A 17,331-nucleotide genomic window follows, 5' to 3' on the forward strand; every position below is an offset into this window, starting at 1 on the left:
AGTCATAAACTGTGTCCAACAAGGATGGTGACTGCTTCTTCTTTTCTCTTCCTCCTCTACCATGTCCTCTTCCTTTTCCTCCTCCTTCTCCCCCTCCATTTTTTTTTATGTGTGCACATATATGGGGTGAGTGTGCACTTGTGTGAGTGTGCACTTGTGTGAGTGCATGTGGAGGCCGGAGTTTGACGAAAGAAGTCATCCTTGATTGCTCCTTATTCACTGAGGCAGGTTCTCTCAACCAAACCCAGAGCTCACCAGTATGGCTAATCTTGATAGCCAGCTGCTCTAGGGATGGATCCCCTGTCTCCACCTTCAGAGGAAGGTGTAATTGAAGCGGGGCCACCACACTCATGGAGCATTTATGTGGGTTCTGGAAATCCCAGCTCTGGTCCTCATGCTTGCCTAACAAGAGTTTAATCACAGAGCCTCCTCCCCAGTCCTGGATGGTTTAGAAAGTAACTGGAACAATTCTTCCTTGACTCTCGGGTGAGTGAGCAGAGCATTTCCCAACTCTGTCACCCTCCCCATACTAGGCTTGAGATGTCTGTCCTCTGTTTCATGCCCTGTACTGATTCTCCCCCGTCTGCTCCCATGCCTCGGTGGCACCACTTGTTTAAACTCCACAGGTCTCTAGTTTCTGCCTGGAAACCCTCTGTGTGTCCATCTAGTAGAGGCTGGGCAGGTCTGCAGGATGACCTCTGGGAAGTCTTCTGGAGTCATGCTACCTGCTATGGTCATGAGAAGCCAGAGAACTGAGCCTCCATGCTTCTTTTATCTGTGGTCCACATACAGAGGAATGTGGGTCAACTATACTTGTGTCAGCCAGCATTCCATTGCTGCAACAAAATGCCCAGGATTATAAGCTTGTAAAAAGGAAAAGTTCATTGTCTCTCATTGTTCAGAGGTTCCAGTCCGTGACCAGTGGACCCCGTTGCATTGAGCCTTTAGCGGCATGATGCCGTAGGATGTCTTAGTGGGAGCAAGTAGCAAAAGAGGCTTGTTTACCTCATGGCCAAATATGAAAGAGAGAAAGGGAGAGAGACCAGGCCTTCTCCAATACTCCCATCAAGGGCAAGTCTTCAGTGACCTAAGACCTGCTACTGTACCTCTCCTTGTTAAGTCTCCAGCATCTCCCCTTAGTTCCACCCTGGTACTGCTGTGGGATGTCTTTCTGTGTGCTGTGAATATGTGTGGCTCCCATTGGATAATAAATAAAGCTATTTTGGCCTATGGCAAGAAAGCTTACAGCCAGGCGGGAAATCCAAGCAGAGATACAGAGGAGGGTGGAGTCAAGGGAGACACCAGCCCACCACCAAAGGATCAAAAGATGCCAGCAGACCAGTAATGCCATGGCCACATGGCAACATATAGATTAATAGGAATGGGTTAATTTAAGATGAAAGAGCTCAGGCTGGAGAAATGGCTCAGAGGTTAAGCGCACTGACTGTTCTAGAGGTCCTGAGTTCAATTCCCAGCAACAACATGGTGGTTCATAACCATCTACAATGAGACATGCAGACAGAACACACTGTATACATAATAAATAAGTAAATCTTTAAAAAAAAAAAAGATGAAAGAGCTAGCTAGCAAGAAGCTGAAGCCATAGGCCATAAAGTTTGTAATTAATATAAGCCACTGAGTGATTATTTTATAAATGGCTGCGGGGCTATGGAACGGCAGAGCTGGGTGGGACCTAGAAACATCTCAGTCACATGGTACCAAGCCTTAGAAGGACATTTTGGAACTGTCCCACAGCACAGTGACACAAGTCCTCCTCAGAAATCTCACTTGGTGGGCTGTCAAGATGGCTCCTCAGAAAAAAGCACTTCTATGCAACCTTGACAACCTGAGTTTGATCCCTGGCACTCTCTTAGAAAGTGGAGTGTGGTGGTGCCTGTCTGTAACTCTAGCACTCTGACTGTGAGATAAGAGGAAAGACAAGAGAATCTCCTGGGACTTCAGACCAGCTAGCCTGGAGTATGAACCAGCTAGCCTGGAGTATGAACCAGCCAACTGGAGTATAAACCAGCTAGCCTGGAGTATGAACCAGCCAACCTGGAGTATGAACCATCTAGCCTAGAGTGTGAGCCAGCAAACATGGAGTATGAGCCAGGTGAAAAACAACTTCAGAGAGCTAACCTCTGATACCACATGTGTGCTGAGGTGTGTGGGTGCCCACTGGTGGGGCATTTACCGCATATACACAAGGGGCCTGTGTTATAACTCAGCACAACAACAGTAACAACAATAAAACAGTGTCCCACCTCCCCAACCTCACTGTTTCAGTTGTTGATGGATTACTGGAAAAAAGCACTCCCTCCCTGCCTCCCTCCCCGACCCCACCCCCATACACATGTACGTGTGTATGCAAGTGCACATGCACATACATGGTTCTTCCTCAAGTGAGAATAAATTCCCAATATGATTAAGCAAAGAGTTTAGAAATTCTGCTCTAAGCTGGGGCATCTTGGACAGTCTGTAAGTGAAAGTTTCAGTGGGGGTCAGAGTTTGAAGACTGAGCACTTGCTAGCATTCTTGATAACCCAGGGTCCATGCCCAACTCTGGAAAGAAATATGTTAGGGAGCTAAAAGAAACTTTTAGAAGTCACTGTACCTTTTGTACTTGGACCTCAAGTCAGCAATCCAGAAAACAAAACAAAACAACAAAACAAAACAAAACAAACATCCCAACCATTCGTTGCACAAGGCTCTCTGGGCTTTGAAAATTTTGTTTTGGATTGTTTTTCAGTGTCTTGATGGTCTGTCCACTGCATGGGGCCAAGTGATCCTCCCACCTCGGCCTCCAGAGCAGCTGGGACTTCAGGCACGTTCCACCAAGGGGAGCTTGGTTGCCACTAAGTATCATCAATGCCACAGTGACTGCTCTGGGCAAAGTGAAGCGTCCATGTCAACCTAAAGCCTTGTATGTGTTATGCCCAGATCGCAGGGACCCCCAAAAGACCACCACGGAGACCGAATTCTGCATGTAAAAGCAAAGAGCCTTTATTTCAAGCTCCAGAGCTTGGTTTCTCTGTCTGTCGGACACAGTGGTGAGAGCAGAGAGCCCTGAGCTCAGGTGGGGCAGAGTTTTTATCATAGCAGAGGTTGGGGTGAGGGGATTTCCAGGGTCCAGGGCCCTGGTTAGCTGACAATTGTCTGGGAGTATTTGTAAAACAAAAAATAGGTGTGTTCTAGACTCAAGGATGTCTGGCCACCTTATCTAATGGTTGGAATGTTTGGGATGTCAGGTACTTCCTCACCCCTGGGTGGATCCCTGGCTGGTATCAGCTTCAGGCTTTTCCTGGATCTGGGTGTTGCCTGCCAGTAAGCCTGCCACAGAAGCTGTGTCTAGGCCCCTAAGCCTGTCATGGCTGCTGTGTGGTCAAGCTGTTTTGGGGCCCCTTCACAGTATGGAGATCTAGTAAAGAGCCTGGGCCATGTGCTTGCCCTACATGTACAAAGCCTTCAGTTTGATCCACAACACCACAGGGACTAGGCATGGTGGTACACACCTGTAATCACAGCACTCAAGAGTAGAGGTCGGGGGCTGGAGAGATAGCTCAGAGGTTAAGAGCACTGACTGATCTTCCAGAGGTCCTGAGTTCAATTCCCAGCAACCACGTGGTGGCTCACAACCATCTGTAATGAGATCTGGTGCCCTCTTCTGGCATGCAGTCACATATGCTGTATACATAATAAATAAATAAATCTTTAAAAAAAAAAAAAAAAAGAGTAGAGGTCATCTTCAGCTACACAGAGAGTTCAAGGCCAGCCTGAGCTACTTAAGACCCTGTCTGAAAACAAAACAAACAATATCCCCACCTGGTCCTGAGCTTCACAGTGATGCAACTACTCTGATAAATAATCGAAGATCCTTCTAGAAGGACCTGTTTTCTTTTTTTTTTCCAGAGGTGAGGACCGAACCCAGGGCCTTGCGCTTCCTAGGCAAGCACTCTACCACTGAGCTAAATCCCCAACCCCAGAAGGACCTGTTTTCATAGCTCCCCTTCCTCTTGGTGCTAGTATAGAGTTCATAGATGTTATTCTCACAAATAACAACTTTGATTCAGTTTAGTTACCCGTTCGCATTCAATTTCAGTGGTGGTTGGAAACATTTCTGAACTGTATGGAGTTGTGTGTTCCCCTGTAGGGACCCTGGTTCTGTCTTAAGCAGTGCCTATGGAGCCCAGAAGACTTGAAGGAGCCCGTAATGGTGTCTGGTTTAGTTACTAAGTCTAGTTCTAGTTCAAGATGACTAATGCTATTATCAATTCTGTCTTTTTTTTTTTTTTTTAATCCATTTTAGGGCAAAAAGTTTGCTACTTACGTAGTTGCTTCAGGACTTCAGTATGGAGTGGAAGGAGGGATCCTACACGCCTTTTTTAAGGTCTGGCTTTTCAATGACTACGAGAACTCTTTTTTGTTGTTATTAATTTAATTTCACTTTCAAGTGAGCATACAAGGCAGCAGTTTACTCACCCCATATCCCTGCCCTCATCCTCACTTAAGACCTAAGACTCTGTGGGTTCTTTGTTGTCCTTTGATTTATTATTACTATACGTGTGTGTGTGTGTGTGTGTGTGTGTGTGTGTGTGTGTGTGTGTGTGTGTGTGTGTTGGGGCCTGCGCATGCCGCAGCTCCAGTGTGGGGGTCAGAGGACCGCGTTGTGGAGTGACTGTGCCACAGGTGTTTACCTGCAGAGTCATCTCATCAGCCCACTGTGTATCTCAAACGGTGTTGTACAAGGCAGGTGTGGTGATAGGACTCAGCAGGCAGGAGGATTGAGAGTTTGAGGCCAGCCTAGGATATAATGTAAAATCCTGTCACAGGAAAGGAGGGGAGAGGAGAGGAAAGGGGAGAAAGGAACGGGAGGGAAGGAAAGGGGTGGATTCAATTCCCAGTGTGTGGTGGAAGGAGAGAACCAATTCCCACAGATTAGCCTGACTTCCACACTAGTACTTTGGCACACATGTTTTTTTGTTTTTTTTGGTTTTTTTTCTCTCATACACACACACACACACACTAAAAAAAAATTTTAAATGTAAGGAGAAAGTTCATAAGCAGATCTGGCTGTCTTCACAAATTTGTTTTATTGAGATAAAAGGTGAAAAAGTTAAAAACCAGTCAAGGAGGAGATGCAGCCTGGATCTCTTCTATGATCTTCAGGCAGTCAGCATAAGAAATGCATCTAAACCATGGGCCTGGCTGCCTCACCTGGAGAGGCCACATGGACAAGGGAAGAGGATTGGGAATGGGGTCTGAGGACACAGGAAGATGGGAGAGAGGACCCAGGAGGGAAGTGGGAAAGATTGTACACGGTGAAGATCCATCCAGAAATAGAAGTTTCTTGTTAGCTCACGTGTTGCAGATCATTAAGATGAGGTCTAAGAGTTGACAAGTAGATTCTTATGGGGCCGGGAGGACAAAAGTTTGAGAAAGAGAGATCCAAGAGGGACAGCCAGAGGCTGGGCATGGTGGCACTTCTGGAGCCCTCTGACTGAGGTGGATGTGGGCTGTGCGGGAGAAACATGCCAGGGCAAACACTCTCTGCTTGTCTCTCTTTCAGATGGCTTGGCTGGGCGAGATTCCTGCACTCCCTGTTTTTGGAGATGGATCCAATGTCATTCCAGCCATTCATATTCTTGATCTAGCAGGGTAAGAGGTCTCCTGGAAGTGTGACTGTCCTGGGTGATTAATATGTGTAATTAATCTTCAAAGTCATAGTGCCGAGACCCTCACATATATTGTTGAGTTCATTCCTCACGGGCCCCATGCAGAAGGCACTTAGCACCGCCATTTTGTGCCAGATGAGACATTGCCCACCCAAAGTCTCCACACTTCTGATCACACTCATAGCTTCATCTTTTAGGGACTCCTTCAGCAGAAAAACAGCTCTGGAGAAAAAGGGTTTGGGGTGCACATTCTGAGTAACCCATTTCTTCTTCCCTTTGTCTCAGACAAGATAGATGTCAATGTCATGCTGACTGCCAAAGTTCCAGAAACTAGTCAGCCAACTGTAAGCCTGAAACCCCCCAACCTCCTTCAAGACAGACTCTTACTCTGTAGCTCATCCTCCTGCCTCAGCCTCCCCACTGTGAGGAATTAAAATCAAATACAAATCTAACAAGGAAATAAGAAAACAGTCTATCCTAAGGCCATGGCCTGTGAACACGGATTCCAGTTCCCCTAAGTGAAGGGTTGGGCAAGGGAAGAGGTCACATGGGCTTTCATAGCCTCAGAACAAAGGAAATCATAAATCAGCATATTCAATAAGTACACTGTTCCTGAATTAAAGAAGTGACAGGAATATATATAAAAAAAAAAACTTTCCTATAGTGAGCTGATGTTATCTTATAGTTACCTTTGTTATAGTTTGGAGAAGGCTAGAGATCAGTCCAGCCTAATGACGCATTCCACTCCAGGAGGCTTACCTAATAGACACGAGAATCTTAAGATACAGAGGTGAAAAGTGAATGGTTGTTTCTCTCCCAAGGGCCTGAAGAAACTTTAGCTCTGGATGTGCAACATTCCAACCCATGTCAGGCCCCACATGGTGCTTTCTGCCCGGCAGGGACAAGTCCACAGGCTTTTCACACAGAGGTGGTCTCTTCTGAGCCCTTCAGCCTCACACTTGACCTGAATTCCCCACACCCCACAAGGCTTCCAGCCCAGCCCAGGTGATACTGATCCGAGCAACAGGGTGGGTGGGTGGTTCACTGCTCTTGGAATACCAGCCTCGGGTTTTCAACAGCCAGGGTGCTGCTCTGCCCTATGCGCTGGTCTCTCAAGGGGCTGGTTCCAGAGTCCCAGATTTTTCCTCTCTCGTGGGTGGAAATCATTCTGGACACACAGACTGAACTTCAGGGCCACAGCTCTGTGTGGGTCCCTCTGTGCCCTGAACCAAAGTGATTTCTATTATTATTCTGAAAGCAGGGTCCCTGAAATGGTATAAATTCCAGACTTCGCATCACATACATCCAGCCCATCTGGCGGTGCATGGGTGTGACCCCAGGAGGAAGAGTTCAAGGCCAGCCTGAGATACATATCGAGTTCCAGGCTAACCTGGGCTAGACAGCAATATCCTCTCTTATCCCCCCAATCCTGAAAAAAACAAAAATAAAAACAAAAACGGAGATTTGCCCCAGTCAACATTAACTTGAAGAAAGAAGTGGTCAAATGTGCCTTCTCATCACAAAACTTTTCATTATGTCACCAGGGTTTTTGTTGTTGTTGTTTTGTTTTGTTGGTTTTTTTGAGACAGGGCTTCTCTATGTAGCTTTGGAGTGTCCCAGAACTCTGTAGCTCAGGCTGGCCTTGAACTCAGAGATCCGCCAGCCTCTGCCTCCCAAGTGCTGGGATTAAAGGCTTGTGCCACCACCGCCCGACTATTATTGCTTCTTTTTTCAATTCCAGTGCCAGGGGTAGAACCCAGGACCAGGCATGGGCTAGAAATGCCCTCTACCGTGAGCTAAATGAGCAGTTAGAGGGGCACACTTGAATTTCCTTTTCCTGAAGAGGAAGCTAAGGGTAGGTGAGGGTAGAACCAACAGGCCACTGCAGTAGACTTCTCATCCCTGTTGTTTCTAGAAACCCATAGATCTGCTCAGACCCCTGCTCTGCCTCTCTCCATGACGTCTCTCATTACCAAATGAGGACAGTCCCAGCAAGGGTCTGACAGGGCTGTTGTGAGGATTCCATGGCACCCACCTGTGAAGAAGCCCTTGGCAAACCAAAGTCCGGTAGCAGCCGGAAGCACTGTCAGTCACTGATTCAGATCACCCCCACATGACTTCACCTCAGATCACCTCCGCATGACTTCACCTCTGCATGAATGACTTCACCTCCGCATGACTTCCTTAGGACAGCTGCCATATCTTGAATCTCTGTCTCACTTTGCAGATCACTGACCCCAAACACAGTTGTGAGACTCACGTGAGCCACTGGGTGGACAAGCCTTCCTGATGAGAGTCACGGTCAGGTCTTCTCAGAGTTGGGGTGGTATACTTAAAGAGACCAGGGTGTACCTAGGTTTGTGGTCCTGTAATGCCAGTTACCTGGGAGGCTGGGGCATGAGGATCAAACGGGCCTTCCTGAGCTACATAGCAAGTATAAGGCTAGCCCGGGGAATTTAGTGAGATTCTGTCTCAAAATAAATAAAATATAGAAAAGAAGTGGGCTGGGGATATAGTAGGTCAGTGGTAGCATGCCTGCCAGCATGTGCAAGACCTTAAGCTCAACCCTAGTGTAATAAATAATAATAATAATAATAATAATAATAATAATAATAATGTTGATAATAACAATAATAATATAAAAAATGAAGCAAAGAAATAGAAAAATATGCAAGAAAGAAAACAGGTTCACGTCCAATGTATCTGTCTGCAGATCTGGCTCTGTCCTAGGAATTATTTAGTCTGGGAAATGTTGCCTAACTTCTTAACCCCCCCTTCATCTGTAGACTGCAGATACTGGTCCTGCCTCTGATCTTGGGGAACATTAAGTGAGGCTGCTTATCAAAGTACCAAACACCTGCCCAGCCTACGGGGTTGAGTTCCGTTTATCTCATTGTCTTTCCTGTCTGATTATTGTGCCCGTTGCTCTACAGAGTGATACAGAACGTCATAGACCACATGCCGAAGCTTCGCTACCTGGTGGCTGTGGACGAGTCTGTTCACACCCTGGAAGACATTGTCAAGGTACAGTGGTCTGTGTCCTCATACCTCTGTGACCTAGCTTAAATAGCTCTATCCCCTAAATGACAGTTACTGACTTCCTTGTGCTAACAGGGCTTGGGAACACATAACATAGAAGGTCCTTAAACCTCAAACTGACTATCTGAGGGGGCTGGAGAGTTGGCTCAGGGGTTAAGAGCACTGGCTGTTCTTCCAGAGAACCCCGGTTCAATTCCCAGCACCCACAGTTCACAGCTGTCTGTAACTCCAGTTCCTGGGGATCTGACACCCTCATATGGACATACATTAAATAAATGAATCTTTTTAAAAATTTGGTGATCTGTAGCTTCAGCCTAAGTGTTGGGAAATTACTACCCAAATGACCTTTGTCCAGTACGTGCACATGAGAGCAAGAAAGACCACCACTGGGTCCAGGATGACATACACAAACGACGTCCTGGAATCTGTGGACACTTGGCCTGCAGGACTGATAGAGACCAGATCACCAAACCGGCACTTCAAGGCTCTCTAGACAAAGGTCCGGCAGCTCCAAATAGCACAGCAGCTTCATAGCTTAGCTGGCTGAGCTGCTGTGGCCTCCTCTGACCTTTGCCCTCCTTCTCTGTACTCACCAGTAAGATTCAGATCCAGGATCTTCCTCTGCGGCCTTCCTGCCTTCTTCTCATGTCCCTCTCAGATCGAGTCTCCCCAGCCCCTCTGTAAAAATATTATTACATTATTTATGCATCATGCACATGCATGCCACCGTGCACATGCAGAGGTCAGAGGACAACTTCTGGAAGTTGGTGTTCTTCCACCAGATGGATCCCAGGGATTGGGCTTAGGTTGTCAGGCTTGGTGGCAAGTGCGTTAACTAACCCAGAGTTGCCTCTCCTCCATGTACCTTCGTTTGTGTGGGCTGCTGTAACAAAATATACATACTAGCAAACTAGAGCTGGGCATGGTGATGCAGAGGCAGGCGGATCTCTGTGAGTTTATGGCTAGCCTGGTCTACAAAATGAGTTCCAGGATAGCCAAGGTTGTTACTCAGAGAAACCCTGTCTCAGAAAAATAATACACACACGCACGCACGCACGCACGCACGCACGCAGCAGGTCAGGAACCATGGGAATATATTTATTGCTCATGGTTCTGGGGGCTACAAAGTCCAGGGTCAAGTGTTGGCAGATTTGGTGGCTGGTGAAGGCCTCATAGACTGCATACCTGTGTGCACTTCACATGGTAGAAAGAGACAGAGAGGGTGGTTGTGGCACGTGCCTTTAATCCCAGCACTCGGGAGGCAGAGCCAGGCAGATCTCTGTGAGTTCGAGGCCAGCCTGGTCTACAGAGTGAGATCCAGGACAGGCACCAAAGCTACACAGAGAAACCCTGTCTCGAAAAACCAAAACAAAAAAAGAGACAGGGAGTTCTCCCGAAATCTTTTATGAGGGCACTCCTTTCCACTCCCTTCCTTCCCCATCATGATCTGGCACCTCCCCTCAGCTCCTCACACCATCACCTTGAGGGTTAAGATTTCAATATGTGAGGCCGGGCGGTGGTGGCGCACGCCTTTAATCCCAGCACTCGGGAGGCAGAGCCAGGCGGATCTCTGTGAGTTCGAGGCCAGCCTGGACTACCAAGTGAGTCCCAGGAAAGGCGCAAAGCTACACAGAGAAACCCTGTCTCGAAAAACCAAAAAAAAAAAAAAAAAAAAAAAGATTTCAATATGTGAATGGGGAGGGAAGGGGAGGGGAGAAGAGGGGAGGGGAAGGAAGAGCACATTCAGACTGCCTAAAGATAAAATTAATGGCAAATTTGTTGATAGAACTAATTGGCTTTTATTCTTAATTCATGAATTTGGGCAATGAGCCCCCACTGAGCAAAGACAGAATAGTAGGATTTGAAAGTCGTCACCTCCCCCCCCCCATACATCCATTTACCCACCTGCACACAGAACAATAGAAAAAAAGATGTCTGGGTAAAGAGGTCACCTAAGACCATTGGAAAACGCAGATACTTACATTATGATTTGTAATAGTAGCAAAATTACAGTTATGTGTAGCTAGAGTTTCCTGCCTGGCCCACAGTCAGGACAAATCTCTGTCACCCGCCAGTCCCACAGCTTCTCAGACCCAACCAAGTAAACACAGAGACTATATTGCTTACAAACTGTATGGCCATGGCAGGCTTCTTGCTAACTGTTCTTATATTAATCCATTTCTATAAATCTATACCTTGTCACGTGGCTCGTGGCTTACCAGCATCTTCACATGCTGCTTGTCATGGTGGCAGCTGGCAGTGTCTCTCTGACTCAGCCTTCCACTTCCCAGAATTCTCCTCTCTCCTTGTCCTGCCTATACTTCCTGCCTGGCCACTGGCCAATCAGTGTTTTATTTATACATAACGATATAGACAGCAGTTATGAAATAGCAATGAAAATAATTTTATGGTTGGGAGTCATCACAACATGAGGAACTGTATCAAAGGGTCACAGTATTAGGAAGTTGAGAACCACTGCTCTAAAGGTTAAAACAAAAGGAATTTCCAGTTTTGGGGAGAAAAAAAAAGGTCTGCTGTGGGATATGTCCCTTAGGGGATGTGCGCAGCATCCTTAGGTTTCATTTGCTTATGTGACCCTTAGCTTGAGTGACTCCATGTTGTTCTGGTCTGTTGGGGCTAGTGCAGGAGCTCAGTCTAAAACACTGGGCCCATCAAGTGTATAGTAGATAGTAGCACAGACTCCCTTTGCTGGACTGCAGACACCCACAGGAAAGTGATCTGTGCACAAGTCTGTCTCCTTTCTGGAACTCGGTGGACCCTGATGGCAGAGACCAAGCCTTGCTCATCTTTGCTTCCCGGTGTTTTCAGAACCCATCAGTGAGTGGATGCTCTGTGGACTATTTTGAAAATGCCTCTTAGTATGTGTTCTTGGTAATGTTCATATTCACTTGAGAAGTTTTATGTAAAACCTTGTAAGCAAACCAAATAATACCTCTGTTTCTCCCTAACAGTGCATCAGCAAAAATACTGGCCCTGGAAAAATCCAGAAAGTACCCAGAGAAAATGCTTTTCTAACCAAGGACTTGACAGTGAGTATAAAAAAAATTATTTTTTTTTCAAAAATTGTCTTCCTAAATAATATTGAAGGAGCAGAATGGGGTGGATGGGGGTTGTGGATTAGAGAGACTGTTTCCCTCTATACTTAATTTTTGGAGAGTTAACCATGATGTGGCATTATTCAAAAAAGTAGATGCTAGCTGGTATGGCAATGAGTGCTTGTAATCCCCATACTCAAGCAGTAGAAACAGATGGATCAAGAGTTCAAAGGCATATAATTAGTTCTAGGCCAGCCTGGGCTATGTGAGACCCTGTCTCAAACAAACAAACAAAATAAAGGCAAAACATACACATTAAACAATAAAATGTTTTGAAGGGCTAGAGCCAGGCTTGATGGGCACATACCTGTAACCCCAGCTACTAGGGAGGCTGAGTCAGGAGGATCTGAATTCATGGCCAGCCTGGGTTACAGAATGAGCTCAATGTTAGCCTGCACAACTAAGTGAAACCCTTAATCAAAATAACAAGCAAAAAAAAGGCTGGGGAATTAACTCAGCGGAGTGCTGTCTCTCATGTGTCTCTCATTGGCCGAAACACTACACAAGAGTGGCAGTCTCAGAAGGCTAAGGGTGGAGCTGAGTTGTGAAACGCTTGCTTAGTATAAGCAAGGCCCCCGGATTCCCTTGCCAGCATTGAGGGTGGGGTGGGGGCAAGGATAGGCATGGTAGTATATAACTGTGATTCTAGACTTGGGGATTGAAAACAGAAGAATCAAGAGTTATCCTTGGCTACACAGTGACTTCAAGGCTAACCTAAGCTAGTGAGTCCCTGTCTTAGGATGGAAAGGAGAAATGAATGAGTGGAAAGGGAAGGGAAGAGAACTGGAAGAGAATCTTAGCTTGGACTTCCAGGGTCTTCCTATTCTTGAGCTGTTTGTCCAACCAAAAGAAAAGCTGCCTGCAAATGGATAGAACTAGAAAGTATCATCCTGAGTGAGGTAACCCAAACCCAGAAGGAAACACATGGTATGTACTCACTCATAAGTGGATACTAGATATAAAGCAAAGAACAATCAGTCTGCAACCCACAGAACCAGAGAGGCTACATAGCAGGGGGGACCCTAGGATGACTGTGGCTTATAGTAAGTTTTGGTTTTACTCAATTACTGAGCAAGCCTCAATCAAACATTTCACTGTTAGGATAAGAATTTGTACTGTATCAAGCTGATAATAGAAAAATAAACAAATAAATAAAATAATAGAGCTGGTGAGATCAAAATACTACTATTTCTACAGTCATGTCAATTATAAGTGGATTTGTACAGATCAATCTGGAACTCAAATTAGAAAAAGAAATGAATGTGAAACACCTATACAAACTCTATTTACAAATAATATTATTAAAAATAAGTACTATGCAAAAAAAAAAAAAGCTGCCTGCTCTAAAGGACAGATTTGAAGAGCCTTTAAAAATGTCTCAGGGCAGCTGGGTGGTACTGGCACATGCCTTTAATCCCAGCACTCAGGAAGCAGAGACAGGAGGATCTTTGTGAGTCTGAGGCCAGGTCTACAAAGCAAGTTCCAGGATAGCCAGAGCTACGCAGAGAAACCTTGTCTTGAAAAGCAAAAAAAAAAAAAAAAACAAGCAAGCAAACAAAAAAATCCTCAAGGTTGAGGTTGGAGTTCATTGGTAAAAGAGTATAGGTAAGCCGGGCGGTGGTGGCGCACGCCTTTAATCCCAGCACTCGGGAGGCAGAGCCAGGCGGATCTCTGTGAGTTCGAGGCCAGCCTGGACTACCAAGTGAGTTCCAGGAAAGGCGCAAAGCTACACAGAGAAACCCTGTCTCGAAAAAACAAAACAAAACAAAACAAAAAAAAAGAGTATAGGTAAGGCCCTGTCCCACCCCATCCCCCACCCCCAGTCCCGGGGACAATGACACAGGCATAAATAAACAGCAAGTGTTCTGTAAACACTTAGTGCCAATTGGCTCTCCTGTTCAGTGAACGGAACCTGGCTTTCCTTAACTGTAGCGATTTTTGTCTGATGGTAACAAGGCAAACCTCTGCTTTCCCTAACCCTCAGCAACAGCATCTCGACCACTTACTGGTCAACCTGAGGATGGAGGCACTGTTTGTGAAGGAGAATTTCAACATCCGCTGGGTTGCCCAATCAGGATTTGTGGAGAACATCAGCAGCATCCTCAAAGAGTACAAGCAAAGCCAAGGATTATTGGTAACTATGGCCACTTACTGTTTTAGGTTTCTGATATAAGCAAAGTGAATGGAACTCACCGCCGGGACCTTTGTACCAACAAGAGTGTTTCCATTTTAAAACTTCCACACAGTTTGTTCACGTTCAACATGTTCCTCCAGTCTGCTGTAATCTGCACATGTGTTGCATTAAAACTTGTGAGCCAAACTTAAAACAATTCAAAGTGAATATCAATAATAACAAGCTGGTCATATAAACAAATGAGTAGGTTGTTACTCTGTTTTAGTCCTGGATAAGGTCAACCTGCCCCAGGAAGAAGGATTCACTCTTGGTATACTGGCAAAAAGAGGCACACCAACCTGCCCAGTTGATAGCTGGCTCCAGGTGCTGGTGACTACACCAAGCCCATCTAGTGGTCCAGCGTTGCCCCTCATCCTGCCTCAATCACTGCTTGACATCTTGCATCCTTACCTATCATCCCTCACCACAAGGCACCAGTCACTTAACTCACTGCACTCAGATCCACTCTTGTGTTTATGCTTACCCCTTCACGGGTGTCCTTGACCATCACAGGGTAACTGCAAAGTTCTGGGTGAAATTCTGTGACCTTAGACATATGGACACAGCCAGTGGAAATTCTTTCCATCGTTGTGGTTCTAAAATATGACTTGCAAAACGCTAGTCCACAGTTTCACAACTCTTGGGACCATTTTGAAAGAAATGATTATTTGTTATTGATATTTTTATTTCTGTTTGATGTAAATATTTACTAACTGCTTATGAATGCCATAGCATCATCAATATTCAGGCAATTCTGCCTTCCTTCCTCCCTCCCTCCCTCCCTTCCTTCCTTCCTCCCTTCCTTCCTCTCTTCCTCTCTCCTCTCACCCTTCTATATTTTGTTTTTAAAACAAGATCTTCTGCTATAGCCCAGGCAGTCTTGAACTCTCTAACCTTCTCAAACAGGAAAAAAGTAGTGTTTTTAACAAAATGATCAGGAGGCAGAAGCAAGATGTTCACAAGTTCAAGGCCAGGCTGGGCTACACAGTGAGAACTTGTCTGAAATAAATAGATGATAGATAGATAGATAGATCTTTTTTAATCAAAATAAATTAACTTTATATTATTGAAGACCAAGTTCAGTCCAAAGACAATCTAAATGATAATGTAGGGCCCTATATACTGGACCATTAATTCCTGTGTCTTCATAAGAATGGTCAAGGACAAATAAAACTGGTGGCATGTAAACCCTAGGCACCTTTAGGCATTCCTGGGCACATATTTTCTCTCTTTTCTCTTTCTCTCCCTATTTCTTTTTTATTTATTTGTTTTCAGACAGGGTCTCACATAACATATGCTGGGTTCTCCCTCACTATATGGTTGAGCCTAGCCTTGACCTCTTAATTATCTTGCCTCCACGTCCCAAGTGTTGGGTCGACTGGCATGTACCATCACACCCACTTGCTGAGCATGGCTTGTTGAATGTCTTCCCCCCACCCCCCACCCCCCACCCCCCACCCCCCGCCACTGGCCCAGGTCAGAGCAGAGATGCCATTACATCCTCACTGAGTGAATGACTCTGAGCCACCCAAATAGGAGGCGGACACTTTCGGGATGATGAGGTAGTAACCACAGTGGCAGGGAGTGGAAGCAGAACATCTGGAGTCTGGTTGAGTTGCTGAAGTCAGACTCAGGGTCCAGAGACACTGAAAAGAACACAGTCCTGAAATAACACCCCTTCTAGCTCTGAGCCCTAAGACATGTGTTCTCTGTTCTTTTTTAGCCAATCAAGATCTGCATCCTTGGTCCTCCTGCTGTGGGAAAATCCAGCATTGCCGAAGAATTAGCCAAGTACTACAAACTACATCACATCAAAATAAAGGATGTGATTTCCGAAGCCATAGCCAAACTGGTAACACGTCCAGCTACTTCTCAGATACTCTTTCCATTCACAGAATGTGTTCCTGAGTAATAAGCAAGTGACTAACTCGGAATGTCAAAGAAATTGAGTATTTTAATTGGATTTTGTTGCTGGTCCCAGTTGTGAAAATGGAGAACCCTGCAGGGCTCTCTGTCTTCTGTATGATAGAAGCAGTTGTAGGGCTGTCCTTGGAGTTCTGCCTCCAGTCTGTCCCAAAGTACATCTTATCTTCTCTCTGCTGGCTAAAATATTTTTAGGTTATCTTTATTTTGTTTTTAATCTCATTGTATTTTTCTCTGTCTAGTATCAGGCTATTTACTATCTTTTTTTAAAAACAATTTTGTTAGGAATGGTAGAAAACAAGGTATGTTTCCATAAATAGTTATGAAAGGTCATTTTGGGGATTGCTAGAGATCAAACCCAGGGCTTTGTACACGCTAAGCATGTGATGTACCACTCAGCTACACCCTTAGTTTAAAAAAATCTTGATTTTTATAAAATGTTTTTCTGTCAAGTAAGATACAATCTAGGTACTGGGGAGATAACCCAGCAGTTAAGAACACTTGCTCATAACCTCTTGTAACTCCAGCTCCAGGCATTCAGTGCCCTCCTCTGGCCTCCATGGGTTCTGTGCTCATGTGCATGAACCCACACACAGACACACTCATATACATATAATTGAAAGTGGTCATGTAAGCCTTTAATCCCAGCACCCAGGAGACAGAGGCAGGCGGATAATTGTGAATTTGAGGCCAGCCTGGTCTACAGAGTGAGTTTCAGGAATGCCAGGGCTACACAGAGAAACCCCGCCTCGAAAAACAACAACAACAACAACAACAACAAAATGGTGGTGCATGCCTTTAATACCATATGATGGGGAGGCAAAGGCAGGTGGCTCTCTGAGAGCTCAAGGCCAGCCTGATCTACACAGGGAGTTCCAGATCAGCAAGGGCTGGATAGTGAGACCCTGCTTCAAATAAAAAAAAAAAAAAAAAAAAAAAAAAGGCATAATCTAGTGCCTTGGAGAATTGCTGACTCCCAGGCAGTTGTGGAGTTAACACCGAATATACTGCTGTTCTCCTAAAAGTAGAGTTAAGGAAAGCCTTAAGGCCCTTATCCATCTTGTAGATGCACACGTCATGCAGACTTTTGCATGATGTCTGTTACTAGGTACACTCTCAACTTAGACTTTGTCCAGGATCACTAGCCAGACTGTTAGTGACACACTCATTGGGTTGGGCACGGTCAACTTGATTATCCTTGTGGCACACAGGAGGCGATTGTTGCACCCAAGGAGGCAGTGGAAGGAGAAGAGGAAGGTGAAGAGGAGGAAGAAGAAGAGAATGTGGAGGATGCCCAGGAGCTCTTGGATGGCATCAAGGACAGCATGGAGCAGAACGCAGGTGATGCACAGATAGCCAATGGGGCAAGAGCTGTGCCAGGCTAGCGCGGTAGTTGCTTTGGTTTTCG

The 17,331-nt window shown here is 45.6% G+C and overlaps 1 protein-coding gene across 1 annotated transcript in view; it reads left to right on the forward strand.

Moving 5' to 3' along the window:
• The window catches only part of Ak7 (adenylate kinase 7), a 65,621-nt gene that overhangs the window by 11,642 nt on the left and 36,648 nt on the right, over positions 1-17,331 (forward strand). Inside the window, exons 4-10 of the mRNA XM_059279172.1 lie at positions 4,307-4,387; positions 5,567-5,655; positions 8,606-8,696; positions 11,684-11,761; positions 13,812-13,961; positions 15,724-15,852; positions 17,135-17,264. Coding sequence (XP_059135155.1) covers positions 4,307-4,387; positions 5,567-5,655; positions 8,606-8,696; positions 11,684-11,761; positions 13,812-13,961; positions 15,724-15,852; positions 17,135-17,264 — 748 coding nt within the window. The remainder of the gene's footprint in view (positions 1-4,306; positions 4,388-5,566; positions 5,656-8,605; positions 8,697-11,683; positions 11,762-13,811; positions 13,962-15,723; positions 15,853-17,134; positions 17,265-17,331) is intronic.

The sequence above is a fragment of the Peromyscus eremicus genome, chromosome 14 (assembly GCF_949786415.1).
Source record: "Peromyscus eremicus chromosome 14, PerEre_H2_v1, whole genome shotgun sequence".
NCBI classification, from domain to species: Eukaryota; Metazoa; Chordata; class Mammalia; order Rodentia; family Cricetidae; genus Peromyscus; species Peromyscus eremicus.